The sequence below is a fragment of the Spermophilus citellus genome (assembly GCF_964194105.1).
Source record: "Spermophilus citellus genome assembly, chromosome: 7".
Lineage (NCBI taxonomy): Eukaryota > Metazoa > Chordata > Mammalia > Rodentia > Sciuridae > Spermophilus > Spermophilus citellus.
The window spans coordinates 67924105-67947357 of NC_138188.1; the positions used below are offsets into that span (position 1 = coordinate 67924105).

Consider the following 23253-nt stretch of genomic DNA (forward strand, 5'->3'; position numbering starts at 1 on the left):
AATTACACAATATTAATTGGCTATGCAAAGAAAAGTTATTAAGCTTATAACCTTTGGTCCATAGCAGCATCTGTGGCTACTAAGACCCAAATCTGGCATATGGAATATTCTGTAAAAATCTGCCCCTCTGACCTTCATCAAATTATATAATGTTTATTTAAATGTTTCAATCATAACTATAGTACTAATAGAATTCAATGCAAAATGGGGTAAGTTAACATTCATCTGAGCCAGATGTGGTGGCACACATCTGTAATCCCAGTGACAATGTGGGAGGCTGAGGCAGAAGGATTGCAAGTTCAAGGCCAGCCTCAGCAACTTAGTAAAACCCTAACCAACTAGCAAGACCCTGTCTCAAAATAAAAATAAAAAGGGCTAGGGAATGTAGCTCAGTGAAAATGTAGCTCAAAGAAATGATAAATGTTTGAGATGATGAATAACCCAAATAACCTGACTGTTCATACAATATATAGATAGTATTGAAACATTACACCCTACCTTATAAATATGTGCAATTATTATCTGTCAATTAAAAATAATTTTAAAAGAATCCAATTGTAAAATATGTGTCCACAAAGATGAACCAACCAACATAAATTTCATTACTTGAGGAAAGGGAATTTCTGTACTTTATGTGCTTTGCTATCTAGTATGTAATATCAGTAACCCCCATCTCAGGTTTTAACCAGGACATATAAAATACATTTTGACTATTTCTAGTCAGAAACAACAGCTTAATATCAACATTGCTTCAGCTTGGGTAGACATCTTGAACTCATCTGAGCAAATGGGGTGTAGGTTGAGACACTGAATATGAAAGTCACAAATGCCTGGGAGAATGTGTTGGGGCTGACAGTTTCCTTACAGTTCAAAAACTTGCTCAACTAGTCTCATAACTAGTAGGTGCTAAAGATTGGATTTAAACCTAGTAGACATAGCCAATAGCAGACCATGTTAAGATCTACACCTGTATAGAAAGCCACAAACCTGAGAGCAGTAGGAAAGTGGAAACAGTATAACAAAAACCAGGCGCTACTATTGTAGGATACTATGGACAACTGCCAAACTCAGATCTGGACTAAATTAATTCTCATGCTCCAGATGCTGGTCCAGGTTTTTATACATTAACTGATGTTTGATGAGGATGGCAGGGATAATGACAATGATGGGGACAACAGAGCTTTATACACATAATCTCATGAAATCTTCACTATAACTTTTTAGGTTAAGTATTATGTGTGCATTTACTAGATCAGGAAACAAACTAATAGTTAAATACTCTATTCAAGGTCATACTAATATGGCTAATATGGCTCAAAGTCAGGATTTAAACAGTTTTTGATACCAAAGTCCATGCTTTAAATCACTATGAAAATGGTCTTCAAAATTTGGTAATACTCATGTCTCATGATGTGCGTAGGACAGACTTATGAAACTTTATTTACTGGCCAAACATCATATTCTACCATGGGTATAAATAAATGTTCTAATAAATGTTCTTTAAACATCTAAGGGAGAAATCCCAACTTGGAATTGGTGGAAAGAAGATCTTAAAAGTCATAAATTTGTATTGTGAATTTAACAGACATTAAAATAAAAATTCAAGTTTTAATGCTATGCATTTCCCAAGACAAACAAAATAAAATGATGTTGGTAGGGAAAAAATATGTAATATTTTATCAGTTTCATGAAATATTTTATGAAACAAGAGAACTATAGTCAATTAAACTTGGGGACTAAGTTTATACATGTTTAATTTTTTATTTGTTTTGTTCTGTAAATTGAACCTAAGAGTCCTTTACTACTGAGCTACATCCCCAGCCCCAGCCCTGTTTATTTTTCATTTTGAGATGGCATCTCCCTAAGTTTCTGCAGCTGGCTTCAAAATTGAGATCTTTCCATCTCAGCCTCCTGAGTTGCTGGGATTACAGGTATGCACCTCTGCAAGTTTCAAAACATAGCCAGGTATAGCGATGCATGCCTGTAATCAATCCCAGCAACTTGGAAGGCTGAGATAGGAAGATCGTAAATTCAAGGCCAGCCTAGGCAACTTAGGAAGACTCTGTTTGAAAATAAAACAGAAAAAAGACTGGGAATGTAGTTTGGGGGTAAAGTGCTCCTGGGTTTAATCACAAGTACCTAAAAAAAAAAAAAAAGATTCAAAACTCACATTAAATAGTAAGATTCCTAGAACGCTTTATCATTAAGAAAGAAAACCTCATTAACTGTTTAAATCAGCATTGCCAAATTTTATTTAACCAAGGAACCCTTTGTAATGTGTAATATACATCATTAAGACAAATAAGAAGGAGGACATTAGACTGAGGTTGTCCCTGTAACCAGAGCTCCCAGGCAAATCAAAATCCACAAGTCAATATAAACAGTAAAATGAAACTTAAGTTTAACCAATCAGAAACCACCAACTAAACTAAAGAACTTTTCACAGGATCATACCCAAATAAGGCAAATGTCTAGCTGTAGCCAAATAAGTTTTCTATTTTGCTTCCATGTTCGGCCTCCAAAACCTCCTGGCTCACAAGCAGAGTGGAGCTCTCTGAACCTCTTCTGGTTCTGAGTGCTGCCTGATTTATCAATTGTCCCTTGCTTATGTACACTCCATTAAATTTATTTTGTCTAAAGTTTTTCTCTTAATAATATTAATATCCTCCGGCACTAAAATCTGTAAATATAAAAGAAGCTCCTTCCTGTATGATGCATTCTTAGTGTGGACTACACAAGAAGTACAGAAGAGGGTGGAATAGAGAAGTGAGGTGGGGACAAGGAAGGCTGGACAGGCATGGCTAGGGAGCCCAGCGGACCTCATCCATGCCCAGCCTCACTAAGCAGCCATGTGTCTGTGAATAAGTTACTTAACTTTCTTGGGCCTCTATTTCCTTTCTTATAAAATAAAGAACATTACTAATTTTACAGTGTCAATTATCATTCAGTGTTTATGATTCAGTAAATAGATCCATTATTATACAGAAACCTTTGGACAAAGACCCTAATTTAGAATAGATATACATATAAGAAATAGTGAACTAAATATCTTGCACTTTAGAAAAGTGGACTTGCCATTCATGGTGGCCCACACCTGTTTTCCCAGTGACTTGAGAGGCTAAGGCAGAAGGATTAAGTTTGAGGCCGGCCTCAGCAACTTAGTGAGACCCTCAGCAATTTAACAAGACCCTGAAAGAAAGAAAGAAAAAAGGAATAAGGATGTAGCTCAGTGATAAAACACCCCTGGATTCAATCCCCAGTACCAAAAACAAGAGGGAGGGGGCGGGGGGGGGAGGGGGGGAGAGAGAGAGAGAGAGAGAGAGAGAGAGAGAGAGAGAGAGAGAGAGAGAGAACTTCAAATTCTTCAAAGAAAAAGTAGTTTAAATCTAATATTTATGGGATAGGAAGCTTAGAAGAGAACCTCTCAATTTCTCATGGAGTAATCATCAGTTATCTATTCTAGCAGAAAAGATATAGAATGATACCAAATAAATGTGGGAATTTGCCAATCATCATTTAAGGAGATGACTTGTAATCATAAGTAATATTTAGCCAGAAACAAGTAGATAATTCCTTACAAAGACAAGCATAAATCTGTAAAATGTCATGAGGAAGTTAAAAACTCAGAAATCAGCTAGGCTTGCAAAAAAGAAAAGAAGTTTCAAAGAATAACAAAAACCACTTTGGGCTCTATTCAGAGTCAGAAGCGCGTAGAGGCCCTATGTCTGTCTATTGGGGCAGATGGAGTAATACAAAGACTGAAAGAAAGCAGAACCATGAAATGTCTATGTTGGTTCTAGTTTTTCTATCTTGATCGTCAAACAAACAAAATTAAAAACAGTAAAAGGGAAATTATATCTACCAAGATGAGAAAGCTGATGATTTGGTGGGGACCCTGCACATTAAGAAATGTCAACATTAAGTAAAGAAATGGGAAAGGGCCATAAGAGAAAAAGGAGACACTAGCTGAGTGGATAGAGAGAAATGAAGGCTGATTGGGACTGCTGGAGGGTGGGGAAGTTTCCAAAAAGAGAAGATATTTGAGTTGATGTTGAAAGATGTAGGGATGTTGACCAAAGTGTGAGTGTGGGAGGGCATGCAAGTCGGAGGGACAAGAGGAAAGGTGTCCCACGCCAGTCTGTTCAGTCTTCAGGGACACAGAGTGGTGCCAGCTACGTCACTTAGTACTTTTATTCTGTAGTATTCTATAGGGGACAAAAAACTGGGGGAGTGGTGGAGTGGAGACTGGAGGATTGAGTCAGATGGGAGCACCTAGGATAGGGCTCATTCTGCAACTCAGCTTTATCAGGCCAAAAGTTTACAAATCATCCAGATTTACCTGGGAATAATTCTGGTTTAAGACTATTGTCCTGGCATGATTATTATTAGTAGTTCCTGTCACTCTCACAAATGTCCTAGTTTGGACAATAAATAAACTTTACATATAACTTTGGGACTATCTATCTGTGCTTAGTAGCAAAGATAATAAGTATGGAGAGGTGAGCTGTCCAAACAGGAACACTGCAAATATATTAATTTAACCCACAAGATATTGATGTTTAAATGTGCTATAGAGGCAACAAATTAAAAACATTTTCTGTAACTATTACGATTTATCAAGTTGGATAAAGCTTGTGATCCCAGTGAGTTAAGAGGCTGAGGCAGAAAGATCTCAAGGTTGAGGCCAGCCTAAGCAGCTTAGCAAGACCCTCAGCAACTTAGTGAGACCCTGTCTCAAAATTAAAAATAAAAATGGTGGGGATATAGCTCTATGATACAGCATCCCTGGAATCATTCCCCAGTACCAAAAATAAAACAAAACACTTTTATCTGAGAACTATTTGTATAATTCCCCTTGCTTTCAGTATCCCTTGGTATACCAAAGAAATTTAATCCTTTAACCATGCAAACTCAAAAAATGTCAGAATATAACCTTTCACTGCCCTGGTGAAAAGTTATAGTGACCATTCCCACTGCATGGCCCAGCAGTGAGAATAACATGAGACTAGGAGCCCAGGAACTTCAATTCCAGTCCCTGCTTCACAGTATAACTAATCATGTAATCTTGAGGATGTCATTTACCTTTTCTGTGTTTCAAATTTTCTCAGCAAATGAAAATAACAGTGCCAACCAGTAGTTTATTATAAGAAATTAACCCCATTAAATCCCAAGTTTTCAACTTTACAAATATTTTAATGAAATTGACATAAGTATATAAATTAGGTTGGAAATCATAATCTAGAGCTTATTTATATTATATTAATTTATTATTATTATATTGTTATATAATTATATTACATATCATTTATTACATACGATACCCTATATTTAAGTTTTTGTAGGTGTTCTACAACTGGGATAATGTGGCAAAATGGGTTAAATGAAGCGATATAAGTAAAATTCTCCATAAACCTAAGAGTGCTATATAAATGTAAGGTGAAATAAAAGATTTTGTTCTTTAAAGCCTCAGAAATTTAATTCCAGCAACTCAAGAGGCTGCGACAGAGGATTACAAATCTGAGGCAAGCTTGGGCAACTTAGTAAGACCCTGTCATTAACAAACAAAAAAAGGACTATGGGTGTAGCTCAGTGCTGGAGCTCTTGCCTAGCATGTGCTAGGCTGTGGATTTAATCCCCAGTGCAGGGACAGTGAGGTGGGGATGGACACAGTAAGAATGATGGATTTCGGTATTCAGAGTTCTATCTGTAGAAATGCTTAAAAAAAAAAGCAACTATAAATTAGGCATTGTCTTTCAAACCTGGTAGCTAAGTCAATCTGACCTTAATGTTTTCTAAGTGCTGTCTGCACAGAAAACTTAGATCTCTCACCTTTTAGAACTAATACTGATTAAATATTGCTCCTGAAGCTAGTCTTCAAGCCTTTCTTCTGCCATGTGTTTAAAGACAATCCTGGGACAGTGGGGATTGGGTGTGGGAACATGGGGATCTCATGACTAGTACAGTAGAGAAAAGGAACCAAGGGGAAGGAGGAGGGAGAGGAAAGGGGAAATATTGGGTAATGATATTGACCAAATTATATTATTATACCATGTGCCTGTATGAATATGTACCAATGAATTCTACCATTATGTATAATTGCAATGCACCAATCAAAAATATTGAGTAAAAAGAATGTGAGGCAGTTGCTTCAAAGTAACTTAAACCACACATAAAGTCTGTAATTCCTAAATAACTGTTCACATGTAGTCACTAATTTTAAAAATAAATGAAAACAATTCTTTGAAATCATCTAAAAATTAGTGTGGTTAGTGAAATCTCCAGTGTACATGAAGAAATACATACCATTGTAGGTCTGGAAGGCAATAGGCAAAACTTATTATTTACTAAGGTTTGAAAATTAAATTTGCCTGACATTAATAGAAATTCCAGTTCAAAACTGTTATGAAAAATGTTAGCATATTACAGTTCCATAGGGTTTCCAGCTGAGCTGTGATCATTTAAATCACACCCACACAGCCCCAAATCACATCACCTCCAGGCAATTCAGGTGAGGTCATATTAAAGCTCAACAAGTTTGGAGGCATTACACAGAATGAAATACTTTACTGGACTAGTCTAAAAGCATTATCATCCATAAGAAACATGTGAATATCGGAAGAAATGCCAGTTTCAACAAACTTTCTTTTACATTATGTCATTGAAAAGGTTCATAGTATAAGAACTAATAACTCCTCAGGTGCAGTGGTGCACCCTTGTAATTCCAGTTACTGTGGGGGCTGGGACAGGAGGCCAGCCTCAGCACCTTAGCAAGACCCTGTCTTAAAATAAAAAAATAAAAAGGGCTGGGGATGTAAGTCAGTGATAAAGTGCATGCTTAACATTCAAGTGGTCCTGGATTCAATTCCCAGCACCATAAAATAAATAAATAGATAGATAGATAGACTTAAAAAAAATAGAAAAACAGGTAGTTACGAGATAGATGATCAAGGTTCCTGATCTGAATTCCCGTGAAATATCATTATTACCGTGGGTCACCCTCTTTCTTACCCTCTGAACTATACAAGGCCTCTCTCTCCTACAAGCTTTTGTAACTGTACCTATTATATGATGTCTATCAGCTCCGAGCTTTTTTTTTTTTTTCTTTTTATGTGATGCTGATGGTGGAACCCAGGGCCTTCCAAAGGCTAGATAAGTGCTCTACTTGGGGCTACATCCCCAGACTTTTTTACTTTTTATTTTTAGATAGAGTCTCACTAGGTTGCCCAGGCTGGCTTCAAACTTGCCATCCTCCTGTCTCAGCCTCCCAAGTCACTGAGATTACAGGTGTGCACCATCATGCCCAGCTAACACTGTAGGTTTTCAATCTGTGCTAAGTCTAAGTGACTTTGCATGAGACTATAATAGCTATATCAAAATAGCTTTTTTTAAAAAAAAATCTGATTTTCTTCATAAAACAATTCTAAGAAATATACATCACATTGATATGCATATACACACAATTCCACTTTAGAAAAAAGAAACATACCCCTAGACCAAAAAAAAGGTTTAAAAAATTTTTATATCTTCATTGTGAAAAAAAATACATAAATGTACTTTTTGATATGTAAATAGTGTATGTGCAATATTATAGCCTTTCCTGCTTAATATACAATACAAATCTTCTCAAGTCATTAAACATTATTTTACAACATAAGTTTTTCAATTGCATAGTGTTCCCAAATATGAATACACCATATTCACCATAATTTAATCTTGGTTTTTTGTTGGGGGGGCAGTGTTGGGAATCAAACACAGGGCCTCACACATGCTAGGCAAGTGCTCTACTACCTCTGAGGTCCGTGCCATATCCCCTCCTTCATTGTTTTAAATTTTTTATTCCCTTAAATGATGATGAAAAATATATGTAGTAAATACTTCTCCACATTTCTTATAAATGGCAGGGCTCTAAAAAGGACTAGTTAAACAAAGTTTCTAATCTTGTAAAAGTTTCCAAGTTTACAACTACAGATTGCTTAGGCCAGGCAAACCTCCACCATAAGCTTCAACCCCAGCCCAATTTTGCCAATATCCATCATGATTTACAACCAATTCTATCCAGAGGAATAAAATTCAGTCAAAGAACCTACATACTTCTGGTGAGTATTGCCAAACTGTCCTCAACGAAAGTAGTCCTGATGTACATTTTCTCCAGCAGTTTACACATCTCAGTCCCTTCATCTGCATTTCTTCACTTGCATAGCATTTTGAAATCAGCATTCATAACTTCCCTACCCTCTCTCCTTTCTCTCTTCTAGTTTCCTGTTGCCCCATATTATCTAAACTGCTCCACTGCCCTTCCCAGACCTGTTTTCACTGTGTTTTTCCACTGCTCAGGCGTTATAATGGCTCTTTTATAACACTGAAATTAGCCTAGTTAGTATTTTTTCCCCGTAGACTCTTAGTATCAACCAACTAATCTGATAAACTAATCCATGCTAATGTAAAAGGGGTCATTCCCAGCTACACACATGCAATGTAACTTGAACAGATTAAAGAAAATGTATTATCTATCACAGAAATACATTTATTTTATAAAGCAGTGTCTTTCAAGGTTTTCTGCAATTTAAATCACCTGGAGGAAGTTCTAAAAACACTTGTTAAAAATCCTTATCTTCCAGAGATTCCAAATAAATTTGGCATAGGCTATGACCTGGGCATCAGGATTTTTTAATGGTTTCTAGGGTATTCCAATGTAGCATCTGTATTTGAGATGAATTAAGAGATAAATCCTAAGTAGCTATTTATTTATTTATGGTACTGGGGATTGAACCCAGGAGCTCTTGACCACTGAACTACATCTCCAGCTCTTTTAAGTTTTTATTGTCCCTAAGTAACTTCTTAGGAAATATTGGAGGACTTCAAGGAACAACAGTGCAATGAACATATCTCAATAATGTGGCTCACTGTACAAAATAAAAGTGATAAGAAGTGGTAGTAAAGGGTAAAGCACTTGAAAAAGAATAAAGCAATACTCTTGACTCTTGATGCCAGCTAGGCAGGTGCTGCTGTGTCAGGAAGTAGGCCAAACTTAATCTTCTAAATGGCTTCCATTACTTTTACAATGGAGCCAACCAATGGAAACTAAAATTATTTGAATAACACGGTTTATGCCATGCAATTCAGTGGTAGCTCTCTAGGTTTCAAGGATATAAATGACTTCCAATTTACATTTATTTTATTGCTTCAACAAAATTAGGTAACCTGATAGATTTTCCCCACAATTCATAGTGGATCCTTGGAGACAACTCTTGGAATTACACATACCAGGCATTTAAGTACAGTACTGGGGTGGGAAACAATGGCTGCCACTGGGGAGGCTGAGACAGGACAATCAAAAGTTCAAGTCTAGCCTCTTCAACTTAGCAAGATCTTGTCTCAAAATTAAAAAATAAATAAATAAAAAGGGCTGGGGATATAACTCAGGGGTAGAGCTGGGTTCCATCCCAGTACCACAAAATAAACAAATGCATACACTCATACATTCCTGGGCTATGCGTGTAGCTCAGTGGTACAGCACTTGCCTAGGATACACAGGCTCCGGGTTGATTCATATTTTACAGGGAAAACTCAGGAAAATGGCTTTACTGAGTAAGATATGCTTTCATCTGTTCTGAATGATCTTATTTATACTTCACAATGCAGAAGAGAAATGACAAGAGTCACTTTTCAGCCAATCTACTCCAATCCAGGGTCACAGTGTAAGGTGAAGATTATTGTCACCTCATCTATTGATAGGCCCTGGCATTACAATCTTTCTATTTCCAAACACTAGCTGAGGACACACTGGGGAGAACCCTATACAGCCTCACTCTTGATGGTTTGGTCACCTAGGTAGGGAAGATAGTTCTTTCTACCAACCCTGTTTTCCCCACATTACTTATAATAAGGGAGATTTTCTCAGTGACCTGAAAATTAAGAATATTGTCTGCAGACAACAGGTTTCTTTTTTCATATTTTCCTTATTTATATATTTATTTTTGGTACCAGGGATGAACCCAGGGGAGCTTAACCACGGAGCCACATCCCCAGCCTTTTCTTATATTTTGGGACAGGGTCTTGCTGAGTTGCTTAGGGCCTCACTAAGGTGCTGGCCAGCATTAAACTTGCAATCCTCCTGAATCCGAAGGCATGGGCCACCATGTATTTTCAGCATGTGTTTTCCTTATTTCTATTGTAGATGTCCATTTAACCTAGCAGGTAAACACCATTGTTCTCCAGAATCTTTGAAGGGTGTTACTTTCAAATTACATAATCTCATAAGGGAAGAGAGGGATTGCTGGGCTTCCTACATGAAGACTGATTTTTTGGTTTTGATTGATATCAGTGCTAGAGAATGGAATGGTAATTGTTTTGTCATGTCAAATTTTAATAAGCAGTTGGAAAAGAAGAAAGTCTGTAGCTTCATAGACTTTTCCTAATGGACAAAAGAAGACTTGGAGGTGAAGAATGTGGCTGGACTGGGGAAAAGCAAATCTGTACTAGAAATGTACTACAATGCCCTAGGAAGGGGACTTTTTAACAGCACAAAGCCACACAGCCTATGTAATTCTACACATAGTGGCTAGAAAAAGGAAATGTAAACCCTCTAGGAAAATCACATTTTTAAAAAATCTCTTTGTCTAGTTGTCATTTCTGAAAAAAAAAAGGACTTTACAAAAATAACCTGAGATTAATGTTCAAGGTTGGAGGAGGGAGATCATTTGATTTTGAAGGAGGGTTAAGAGTTTAGATAAGACATATGGCCTGGTGACCCAAGCCTGTAATCCCAGAGACTAGGGAGGTTAAGACAGAAGGTTAAAAAGTTTGAGGCCAGTCTGGGCAACTTAGAGACCCAGTCTCAAATAAATAAATAAATAATGGGAGCTGGGGTATAATTCAGTGGTGAAATGCCCCTGGGTTAAATGGCCAGTACCACCACCACCAAAAAAAATACAAATAAAAAGAGTTTAGTTTAAATAAGGCAGGCTGCTCAGAAACACTGCCCAATCATAGGGCTTAGGCTTGGCTGCAGACTGTAGTTCTGACTGTAAAAACAATGCCTCTTCCCATGGAATAAACCAGTTCCCTTTCCCTATCTGGTGTGGATAGAGGGCACACACCCACAATGTAGTGGCGAGAAATGTTACCCTTCCAGGTTAAGGCAGAGTATCCTGGCTCAGGCAAAGATAATCTCCTTGACAGCCAAGGTCATAAAATAAATGCTGTGAGACAAGCACGAAACACAAGGACTGCCACTGTCTCTGCCACCTTTTCAGCCAGCCGGGCCTTCTGGCCTCCTTTCTTGGCCTGAGCTGCGAAGTGCCAAGGATGAAATGGGAGATCCGTGCGGTTCCTCAAGTACTATCGGAACTGGAGGCCTGCCCGCTGTCCCCGGGAATGGAGCGCGCCAAGGCCAAGGGGACATTGGGATGACTGTCCTTGCTCGGTTCTGCTTTTAAGGTGGCTATATTCCTTGGAATTACAGCCTGTTTCCCCCGAACCTCCCTACAACATTTAACTCATTCTCTGCCTGCCGGCTCCTATAGGAGAACGAAAACGAGGGAGGAGCGGTTTAGAAAATGCTGAAGGATTTGGCTTTTGACATTGCAAACCAAAAAGAGGGCGATAATTAGAGCAGACGCGAAGTTAAACAACTGTCAAATTCTGTTCAAGAACTTAACCTCTTCCATCACACACGCAGACCAGGCGACACAGATCGAGCCCTCTGCTAGGAGAAGGAGGCGAAGGCGATGCTCTGAAAATGTCCGGCTGGGCCACCTTAAAAAAGCGATCGCCTCACTGCGTTAGCAAAATGTGTTCTCGTGGAACACGAACGAGAAATGTTGCTTCCCCATCATATATTTGCTTAAGAGGAAGGAGAGAGAAGCAGCGCCCGGCTGCGCCTCACCACTTGCTGTGCGCCCCGGAAAGTCGCGTCCAGCAGCATCAGCTTCCAGGGATCCGACACTGAGCTGGGCAGCGGGATGTAGACGTAATAGGCGGCCAGCGCCACCAGGGCGGTGAGCAGGACACAGGACGACTTCATCCTCCCCCCCGGCTCCGCTCGCCCGTGGGTTGACAAGGAGGAGAGAGCGATACCACCTAGAGACCTCCAGCAAGTTTCTGCCAACGGCAGCTGTTCATTCACGTGTTTCTTATAACCCCAGGAGCCAATCACAGACGGCGTCGGGAGGAAGTCGGAGCTCTGACGTGCCCCCCTCTTCGGTGTCCTTGCAAAGTGTGGCAGACGCTCCAGGTTTGAGGAAGCTCCGGCGGCGCTGCGCTGGACGTAACACAGCGGACTCTGGAGGACACTGCTTTGTATTGCATGCCTGTGACGATCGGCCTCCTGAACGTTCTCAAATGGTTGAAAACCGAACACTTTGAGTGTGATGGGTCTCTGTCCAAGCACGTGAGTCATTCTGACTCAAAATGGAGATACAACTGAGGAAGATAATAAAAAATTTTCTCTCTAATCGGGCGAGGTGTCACATGCTTGCAAACCCAGCAGCTCAGGAGGCTGAGTTAGGAGGGTGGCAATTTCAAGGCCAGCCCCAGCAATTTACGAAGCCCTAAGCAAGTTAATGAGACCGTCTTTCAAAATAAAATAAACGAATAAAAAGGGCTGCAGATTTTTATTTATTTATTTATTTATTTATTTATTTATTTATTTATTTTTATTGGTTGTTCACAACATTACAAAGCTCTTGACATATCATATTTCATACATTAGAATCAAGTGGGTTATGAACTCCCATTTTTTACCCCAAATACAGATTGCAGAATCACATCGGTTACACATCACATTTTTACATACTGCCATATTAGTGACTGTTGTATTCTGCTACCTTTCCTAACCTCTACTATCCCCCTTCCCCTCCCCTCCCATCTTCTCTCTCTACCCCATCTACTGTAATTCATTTCCCTCCATGTTTGTTATCCCATTCCCCCCATAACCTCTTATATGTAATTTCGTATAACAATGAGGGTCTCCCTCCATTTCCATGTGATTTCCCTTTTTTTCTCCCTTTCCCTCCCACCTCATGACTGTTTAATGTTAATCTTTTCTTCCTGCTCCTCCCTGTTCTGTTCTTAGTTGCTAAAAAAAAAAAAAAAAAAAAAAAAAAAAGGCTGCAGATATAACAGGCAGGATGTAAGACAGTGGTAAAGTGCTCCTGGGTTCAATCCCCAGTACAAAAAAAAAAAAAAAAAATCCTCTCTAGACCCTCTTAGGAATGAAAGTTCTAATTGATAAGCGATGAAAAGAAACTAATAAATTCCTATAGGTTAAACAATGACTCACCAGCATTACATCTATCACCTAAGTCTTGGTTTAGAAATCCTATTCTCCAGTGGTGGCTCTTTGCCACAGCTTCTTGGAAAGAAGGCTGATTCCAAAGCTGGGACAGGCAAATTACAAGACAAGGCTGTTGCACTAGAAGAAATTTTGTTAAGAAACAAAAATGATGGGGACTGGTCAGAAAGTGGAAGTTTGAAGGGTCTCCTCATCTCTATAATAATTTTAGGATCAAAATAAATTATCACTGATTATAAACCACTGAATAAGATAATCTAAGAGTATATACTAACATAAATGAGTAAATACATGGGGATTTCCTTAAAATAGAATGTCAATTATTAACCACAGAAAATCATAAATGAATGCTAAAACTAGCAGATGAAAGTTTGACACAATAAAAAAAAAGAAAGTTTGACAAAAAATTTCCTTTTCTCATCAAAATCTCTCTCCATAAATTAGTAATTACAAAGGGAAAAGTAATGACTTTATAATGGAGAAACCTGGTGGATAGCACCTGAAATAATTCTTCCAGTGGGTCAGTGGTACCAAGAGAAGCACTGGAATCTGCCTTTCCTGGGGTTGGGGGCAGGGCAGAGGAGTATGGAATGGAAGAGAGAAAACTTCACTAGCAGAATTACAACCATAAATCAAGATGGAAAACATTTAGAACTGTTTCAAGGAAGTGGTAGGAGAGCAACTCCAAACCTATTAACCAAGGCCTTAAAACACCTAGCATATATACTTATTCATTTTAACTTACCAATTTAAATTTAATTTAATTAATAGAAGTGAAATAACCATAAATGTGGGAGTGATGATGAGATTATTAGGAGAAAGTTGGTTTTTCTGTTCAAAGTCAGAGGTAAACATTTGTAAGAAGGACATTCTTCAAATGTGTTTCAAGCATAAATTTGAGATAGTTGTTTTCTTTTTTAAAATTGTAGTTACTGGCTAAGCACATAACTTTAGTCAAATAGGTTGTGTATGTTTGTAGGTGAGCATGTGTACATGAATTTAGAAGCTAATTTTTGTGTGTGATTAGAAATAATCCCAAAAGTCAGGTACAGTGGCACATGCCTATAATCTTAGCTACTCAGAAGGCTGAGGCAGAAGGATTGTGCCTTCGAATGGACAATTTAACCCAGGCTAAATCTCAAAATAAAATAAAGAGGGCTGAGGGATGTAGCTCTGGCAGAGTGCTTGCCCTGCATGTTCAAGGCCCTGGGTTCAATCCCCCATACCACCAAAAATCCCAGAGACATAACTTTACTTGTTTTGTGATAATTTGGAAAATAATTAAAAGTTTTACCTTGTAGACTTTAATATTTTTCCTGGATTTGACTACATTCCTAAAATCATAGATTTTAGAGCTAATGAAAAAACTAAACCAAAAACCAAAACCCCACACCTGACTCAGCCTTTCATCTTCAACCTGTAATAACAAACTCAGTGTTATGGATGAGTCTCATAAGGACCAGCACAGCTGTTCATATCTTCTTGTTTGGAAGTGATGGAACCAATATTTCTTTCTTCTGCCTCCCAGAAAAGGGTAACTTCCCAGAAACAGTAGATTAAGAGATACAAACTAAGAAAGAACAAAAAACTGCAATAATTCTTGGTGGCTTCTCTGCATATCTGAGTTTTTAAAAATGAGACCAGTTAAATAAATAAACACAGTTTTCCTTTGTCATTTCAGTCATTTGACAAATACACTTGGCCTTCACTGGGCAATAAAGGAGTTGGAAGATAGCAATGCCATAAGATCTGTTTAATTTTTACATTTGGGGTTGGGATGGACTATAAGGAAAATACAGAGGGCAAACAATAAACAAATAATAATAGTGAAATTATACTGAGTATTTACTCTGAGTCAAATTCTGGGGTAAGACTTTGAATGTATTATCATTTGGTTTTCATAATAATTTTGTGAAGTACTATTATTCTGAAACCAGAGGCATTGAAAGGTGAAGTACTTTGCCCCAAGTCATCCAGCTAGTGAGAGGTGTAACTGGGATTTGAGCCCAGAGTCTGGGTCTGGTGCTCACATTCTTTACCATTCAGCTCTACTGCTAAGAGATTAGGTATGTGAAGAAAACAGAACAAGGTGGTTCTGTGGCCGGAGGTTGCTTTAAATTAGGTGGGAAGAGGGCTCTATGTGAGGATGCCATTTTAGAATCTAAATAAGGAGGAACAGCCTTGGGGGATACAGATATCAAGGGAGAAGTGTGGAGGCTCTAAGATGCCCACCAAAGAACACAAAGAGCACTATTGAGATAAGAGAAATGCTTAAGGGATAATGGTACAGGTCCAGTCAGAGAGGTAGGGAGGTGTGGGAAGGCAGGTTGTATAGTACCAGTGAGCCAGGGTTAAATAGTCTGAATATTCTGGTGCAGTGGGAAATAACTGGAGACTCTGAAGCAGGGAAATAAGGTGATCTGACCTAAATTTGACAAGGTGTGCTCCAGCTGCTCAGTGGAGGACAGAAGGTCTAACAGGTATTTTGTGGAGAAGCCCAGATAAGAGACTATGGTGGCCCAGAGTGGCAGCTTAGCAATGAAATGCAGGTAAAGCAACGAATTTAGGATAGAGTTATAGGAGATAGGACACACTTACATAGATTCTGCCAGATGCAGTGATACAATCCCAGCCACTTGGGAGGCTGAGGCAGCGGCTTCACAAGTTCAAGGCCAGCCTCGACAATTTAACAGGAACCTGTCTTAAAAGATTCATAAGTTTGTAAAAAAAAAAAAAAAGCTATAAAACTAAGTATATAAAATTTATAAACATCTTTAAAGAGTTTTTTATTTACTCAGAATTACATTCAGCAACAATTTTTATTTTTATTTTTATTTTTGTAAGACAGTTATTTATTAAAAGAATAATAATTGTATTTTTGTTGTAGACATTTGATGGGACAACTGAAAAAGGTAAACAATTGAAAATTCCAAAGTAGGAAGTCATCTCACTAGCCTCAATTAAAAAATTTATTTCATTCTTAGGAAGTCAGGTCAAGTGTTTATTTCCAGGATTCTGCTAATATAAAGAAAATAATCTTCCTTTTAAAGTTCCCCAAGTTTTTTTTTATTGGATGTTCACAATATTACAAAGCTCATGACAAATCATATTTCATAGATTAGAATCAATTGGGTTATGAACTCCCATTTTTACCCCAAATACAGATTGCAGAATCACATCGGTTACACATCACAATTTTACATAATGCCATATTAGTGACTGTTGTATTCTGCTACCTTTCCTATCCTCTACTATCCCCCCTCCCCTCCCCTCCCATCTTCTCTCTCTACCCCATCTACTGTAATTCATTTCCCTCCATGTTTGTTATCCCATTCCCCTCATAACCTCTTATATGTAATTTTGTATAACAATGAGGGTCTCCCTCCATTTCCATGTGATTTCCCTTTTTTTCTCCCTTTCCCTCCCGCCTCATGTCTCTGTTCAATGCTAATCTTTTCTTCCTGCTCATCCTCCCTGTTCTGTTCTTAGTTGCTCTCATTATATCAAAGAAGACATTTGGTATTTGTTTTTTAGGGATTGGCTAGCTTCACTAAGCATAATCTGCTCTAGTGCCATCCATTTCCCTGCAAATTCCGTGATTTTGTCATTTTTTAGTGCTGCGTAATACTCCATGGTGCATAAATGCCACATTTTTTTTTATCCATTCATCTATTGAAGGGCATCTGGGTTGATTCCATAGTCTAGCAATTGTGAATTGTGCTGCTATGAACATCGATGTGGCAGTATCCCTGTAGCATTCTCTTTTAAGGTCTTCAGGGAATAGTCCGAGTAGGGCAATAGCTGGGTCAAATGGTGGTTCCATTCCCAGCTTTCCCAGGAATCTCCATACTGCTTTCCAAATTGGCCGCACCCATTTGCAGTCCCACCAGCAGTGTACAAGAGTACCCTTTTCCCCACATCCTCGCCAGCACTTGTTGTTGTTTGACTTCATCATGGCTGCCAATCTTACTGGGGTGAGGTGGTATCTTAGGGTGGTTTTGATTTGCATTTCCTTGACTGCTAGAGATGGTGAGCATTTTTTCATGTACTTGTTGATTGATTGTATGTCCTCCTCTGAAGTGTTTGTTCATGTCCTTGGCCCATTTGTTGATTGGGTTGTTTGTTTTCTTATTGTCTAATTTTTTGAGTTCTTTGTATACTCTGGATATTAGGGCTCTATCTGAAGTGTGAGGAGTAAAAATTTGTTCCCAGGATGTAGGCTCCCTATTTACCTCTCTTATTGTTTCTCTTGCTGAGAAAAAACTTTTCAGTTTAAGAAAGTCCCATTTGTTGATTCTTGTTATTAACTCTTGTGCTATGGGTGTCCTATTAAGGAATTTTGAGCCCGTCCCCACAATCTGTAGATCGGAGCCAACTTTTTCTTCTATCAGACGGAGAGTCTCTGATTTGATATCAAGGTCCTTTATCCACTTTGAGTTGACTTTTGTGCATGGCGAGAGGAGGGGATTCAGTTTCATTTTGTTGCATATGGATTTCCAGTTTTCCCAACACCATTTGTTGAAGATGCTATCCTTTCTCCATTGCATGTTTTTAGCTCCTTTATCAAATATAAGATAGTTGTAGCTTTGTGGTTTAGTCTCTGTGTCCTCTATTCTGTACCATTGGTCCACCTGCCTGTTCTGGTACCAGTACCATGCTGTTTTTATTATTATTGCTCTGTAATATAGTTTGAAATCTGGTATCGCTATACCACCTGATTCACACTTCCTGCTTAGAATTGTTTTTGCTATTCTGGGTCTTTTATTTTTCCATATGAATTTCATGATTGCTTTATCTATTTCTACAAGAAATGCCGTTGGGATTTTGATTGGCATTGCATTGAACCTATAGAGAACTTTTGGTAATATCGCCATTTTGATGATGTCAGTTCTGCCTATCCATGAACAGGGTATATTTTTCCATCTTCTAAGATCCTCTTCTATTTCTTTCTTTAGGGTTCTGTACATTCAGCAACAATTTTTAGCAATGTGGTTTAAATGCAATGTTAACATTTGATTCAGATCTAAGTCAGTACATGATATGTTTAAAGAAAATTAGTTCGTAAATTATTGCATTTATGGTGTGTTTAATTTGCATGACATCCTCTGCTAATTATGGTTTGAAGCTCATCTTGTCAATCATGACAGTATTACACTCACTAAAGGCAAAAAATCTTGGCTTGGGTTCAAAGAACAAAAGTGGATTTTTCTTTTTCTTACAATCAGTCTCTTACACCATCACCCAAAAGATTCATAAGTTTGTAAAAACATTCAGCATGGACTAAGCCATAAAAGATCCAGGAAAACAGAAGTGTTTCTCCTTGATGTGGAACATCTCACTGCATCCTCTTCCATCAAACACACATGCTCTGGGGGCTGGGGTTATGGTTCTGTGGTAGAACACTTGTCTAACATGTGTGATGCACTAGGTTCGATGCTCAGCACCACATAAAAATAAATAAACAAAATAAAGGCATTGTGTTCATCTACAACTTAAAAAAAAAAACCATGACCTGGTAACACTGAGAGTACTCATCTCACAGTTTCAGTGACCTTGCCTTTAGTAATTGCATTAAGTTATTGAAGGCAAGATTCTGGAACCACCAGAACAAAGTACCACAAACTGAGTCATTTAAGGGAACAGAATTGATCCCCTCACTGTTCTGGAGGCTGGAAATCTAAAATTGAAATGCTGGCAGCCTCTAGGGCTGGACCCTTTCTTGCCTCATCCTAGCTTCTATGGTTGCTGGCAATCTTAGCACTTCTTGGCTTGAAAACATTCCCAGTCTCTGGCACTATCTTAACATAGCTCTATTCCCTGTGTGCCAGTCTTTGTGTCTCTTCTCCCTTTCTTATGAAGATATTGATCGTACTGGATTTGCTATACTCCTCTAGTATAAACTTATCTTAAGTGACTATATCCAAAATTACCATATTTATTTGTGTGTGTGTGTGTGTGTGTGTGTTGGGGACTGAACCCAAGGTCTCATGTATGCTAGGCAAGCATTCTAACACTGAACTACATCCCTGCCTGGTCCCTCAGGTCTTTATTTTTATTTTTTAAACTTTCTTTCTTTTTTTTTTTTTTTTTTTTTTGCAGTACTGGTGGTTGAACCCAGAGCTTTGTGCATGCTAGGCAAATGCTTTATCACTGAACTACATCCTGAGCCTTCCTCATGTCTTTTCTTAATTGAATTACTAATGGAACTAGAATTGATGATTTACCATCAGAATTCATTTCACTAATTGAGCTGGAATATTGTAAATTAGTGGCAAAGTAATCCAAATATGATTTTTCAGGAATAAATCATTTATATTGAAAAGATAAGCTTTATAGTAATTTATTAAAATATCCAACAGCCTAAATTCTTGGGTCAATCACTCGGGATGACATTTAAATTTTGGTGATTAGATGTGTTGTAAATAAATCAAGTGAGTTATTTATTCATTTTAGTTTTGGCTTTTCTTTTTTCTTACTTTTCAAATGTTTGTCTTAAAAAAAAAAAGCATTGATTAGCTCTGTTGAGCATTTACCTTTTTTACGTCCCTAGTATATTGCCAGAATGCTGTTCTGTTTACAAATTTGAATCAAAAGTTGAATTTATTACCTACTCCAGTGCATTTCCTAAGCCCTATATTCAGGCCCCAATTCGGTTCTAAGTACAGAGCTGATATTCAATAAATATATATATAGCTGATAAAGTCTAATATTTAGATTTGAAAGGTTGAGCATGGAAAAAGAGATAATTTTTTCTCCTCCACAGCTAACTGTAACAGGCAAAGAATTGTAAAGAAAAATGAAATATGGCATTTGCAGGAAAATGGATGGAACTAGAGACCATTGTGGTAAGTGAAATAAGTCAAACTCAAAAGGTTAAGGGTTTCATGTTTTCTCTCATATATGGAAGCTAGAAATGACAAAAAGAAAACAAAGATGGTGTAGGTCTCCTAAAAATCAAAGGGAGAGCTGAAGAGGAAAGGGACCCAGAGGGGGAAAGCAGGAGGGAGGGGGAAATGATGGGGAATGATATTGGCCAAATTATAGTGTGTGCATGTATGAATATGAAACAACAAATCCCATCAATATGTACAACTAAAATGCACCAATTAAAATGTGGAAAATAAAATAGAAATATTGCACATAATAATTCAAATTACCTATTCGCTAGTTCAAATTTACATTTTCTGTATGTTAAATAATCTGAAGCTTTTGGGGTATACCCTCTAATAGAGGTCACTTTGAGATACCTAAGTTCATTTTTATTTTCACTCCTTAAATGTACCAGCAGAAAAGGCAAGAAAAAATGTATAAGATTTTCTTTTTTCACATATAAATATATTTCATTAAGGGAAGTGTTTTACAGTCTATTCAACAAGTTATAATCCCAAGGCTCTTGGGAAGTGCGTTAACTATTTCAGCATTTATCAGCACTGTTTTAGGATTTTTTTTCCCTCTAAGGTTTACAATGTAGGTCTGATAAGTTGCTGCACTAGTAAGAACTTTGATACCTATTTAAACATTTAAAGTTTCTGTTATTTGAGGTATTAATATCAAGATCCATTGATATTTAAAAATAAGTTCTTCTTTCTTTCTTTTCTTTCTTCCTTCCTTCCTTCCTTCCTTCCTTCCTTCCTTCCTTCCTTCCTTCCTTCCTTCCTTTCTTCCTTCCTTCCTTTCTTTCCTGGAAATTGAACCCAGGGATTCTTTACCCCTGAGTTATACCCGCAGCCCTTTATATTTTTATTTTGAGACAGGGTCGCTCAAAGTTGCCCAGGCTGACCTTGAACTTGGGATCTTCCTGCCTCAGGCTCCGAAATGCTGGGATTACAGGTGTGCACCACACAATTTCTTTTAATGAGCAGGAAATACAGCTAGAAAACAGAGATGGGAAAAATGTTTAGCCTTATCAAGAGTCAAGAAATAAAATAAAACTTCATGATCCTATTTTTTCTTAAAAAAATATGATATCTATGAAATAGACCCACAAATGGGAAAGTAACTAAATAGACAGTACTTGTTTTAGTAGGCTTTTTTGCAGTTGTGACCAAAAGATCTGACAAGAACAATTTTAATCTGTGTGGGTTTTTTTGTTTTGTTTTTGTTTGTTTGTTTGGTAGTGCTGGGGTTTGAACCCAGAGCTTAATGCATGCAAGGCTAACAAAGAACAATTTTAAAAGAGAAAAAGTTTATTTAGGGTTTGTGGTTTCAGGGGCCCTGGTCCCTAGACGGCCAACTCCATCTCTCTGTGCCGGAGGTAAGGCAGAACATCAGAGCAGAAGGGCATGGTGGAGAAAAACACCTCAGAACCTAACAATCAGAAAGCAGAGAGACATCTCTGCAGACCAGCAACAAAATATAAGCCCCAAAGGCACTCCCCCAGTGACCTACCTCCAGCAGTCACACCCTACTTGTCTACAGTTACCACCCAGTTAATCCCTATCATTGGATTAATGCACTAATTAGGTTAAAGCTCTCATAACCCAATAATTTCACCTCTAAACTTTCTTGCATTGTCTCATACAAGAGTTTTTGGAAGACACCTAATATCTAATCCAAAATAGTATCCAGTTTTCTTTTATAAGTGATAATGTGCCTATATGTAGAATATGTGTTCTTTAATAAAGATTAGTTTTTTTCATTTTTTTAACCCAGAACTTTGCACATGCTAAGCATGCACTCACTCTACTATTGAGCTACACTCCCAGCTTGCTTAGCATTCTTTTGTTTATTTAGTATATTTTTTTAATGTGGTGTGGGGGATTGAATCCAGTGCCTCATGCATGCCAGGCAAGCACTCTTATTACTGAGCCACAACCCCAGCCCTTGCTTAGCATTGTTGATTCTTTGTTACCTCATCTATAAAATAATGATGTGGTCCTAGGGTCTCCAAGAGTCTTTCTTATTGCTACAATCCCTGATATTCTGGAGGCTGAAGCAGGAGGATAACAAGTTCAAGGCCAACCTGGGTAATTTAGTAAGGCCCTGCCTCAAAATTAAAAGGACAGGTGCTAGGAGCCACAAGCAAATAATATGATGCACGGCACTTTCGGTTGTAAGGTGACGCCAGCTAGCCATTGAGATGATATGATTATGTTAAGATTTACATTCATATGGAAATTGGACTCCTGCTGTTCACCTTGGCCTGCTATGGGACTCATGTTACGGGACTCCTGGAGAGTTCCCATTGGTTGGGGAAGGATAGTAGGAGGGAATTCCAGGGGAGGTGGGCGGGGGAGCCGTTCCAGTAGACGCTCACATGGGTGGACCGGTTTTTGGCTTGCCGGCGGTAGAGTCAAATCATCTTCTTTTTCTGTAGAAATTGTTTTGGTTAATCTCTCTGGAATCCAAATCGGCTGCTGTTCCTCCTGTGGAAAAACACAGACAGAGCCCCGACTCCAGACTATCACTGGATCCGGACCTTTCCATTGTCCTGTTAGAATATCTTTCCAAAGTACCTTAGGCTTATGTACATTTTTTGGATACAAATGTCTTTCCGCAGCACTAAGTCCCGATGAATCCAAATTTAAAAAGTTTAGAGTAAAAAGGGTTATTTTAAGTTTATCTTTGGGGGATATATACCCCTTTCCATACAGGGATACATAGCTCAGTGGTAGAACACTCCTGGGCTCAATTCCAGTACTGTCAAAACAAAAATGACTTGCTGAATGTGCACACACACGTAATACCAGTTACTTTGAAGCCTGAGGCAGGAGGATTGCAAATTTGAGACCACTCTCAGAAATTTAGGGAGACCCTGTCTCAATATAAAATAATAATAATAAAATAAAGTAAGGGCTAGCTCAATAGTAAAGTGCCACCCCTGGATTTAATTCCCAGCACCATACACACACATGCAAATGCTCCTTAAGGCTCTAAGAATGTACTTTTACAAGAAAAATACAAGGGCTACCATCAAAAAGTAATTATTTTGTGGGAGAAGAATGATTAAAATATAGTAG

At 38.2% G+C, this 23253-nt stretch overlaps 1 protein-coding gene across 1 annotated transcript in view; it reads right to left on the minus strand.

Annotated features, from left to right (window-relative positions):
* The window catches only part of NCEH1 (neutral cholesterol ester hydrolase 1), a 71022-nt gene extending 58684 nt beyond the window's left edge, over positions 1-12338 (minus strand). Inside the window, exon 1 of the mRNA XM_081302330.1 lies at positions 11888-12338. Within this exon, the coding sequence (XP_081158456.1) occupies positions 11888-12025 (138 nt within the window). The 5' untranslated portion in view covers positions 12026-12338. The remainder of the gene's footprint in view (positions 1-11887) is intronic.
* Positions 12339-23253: the final 10915 nt, after the last annotated feature.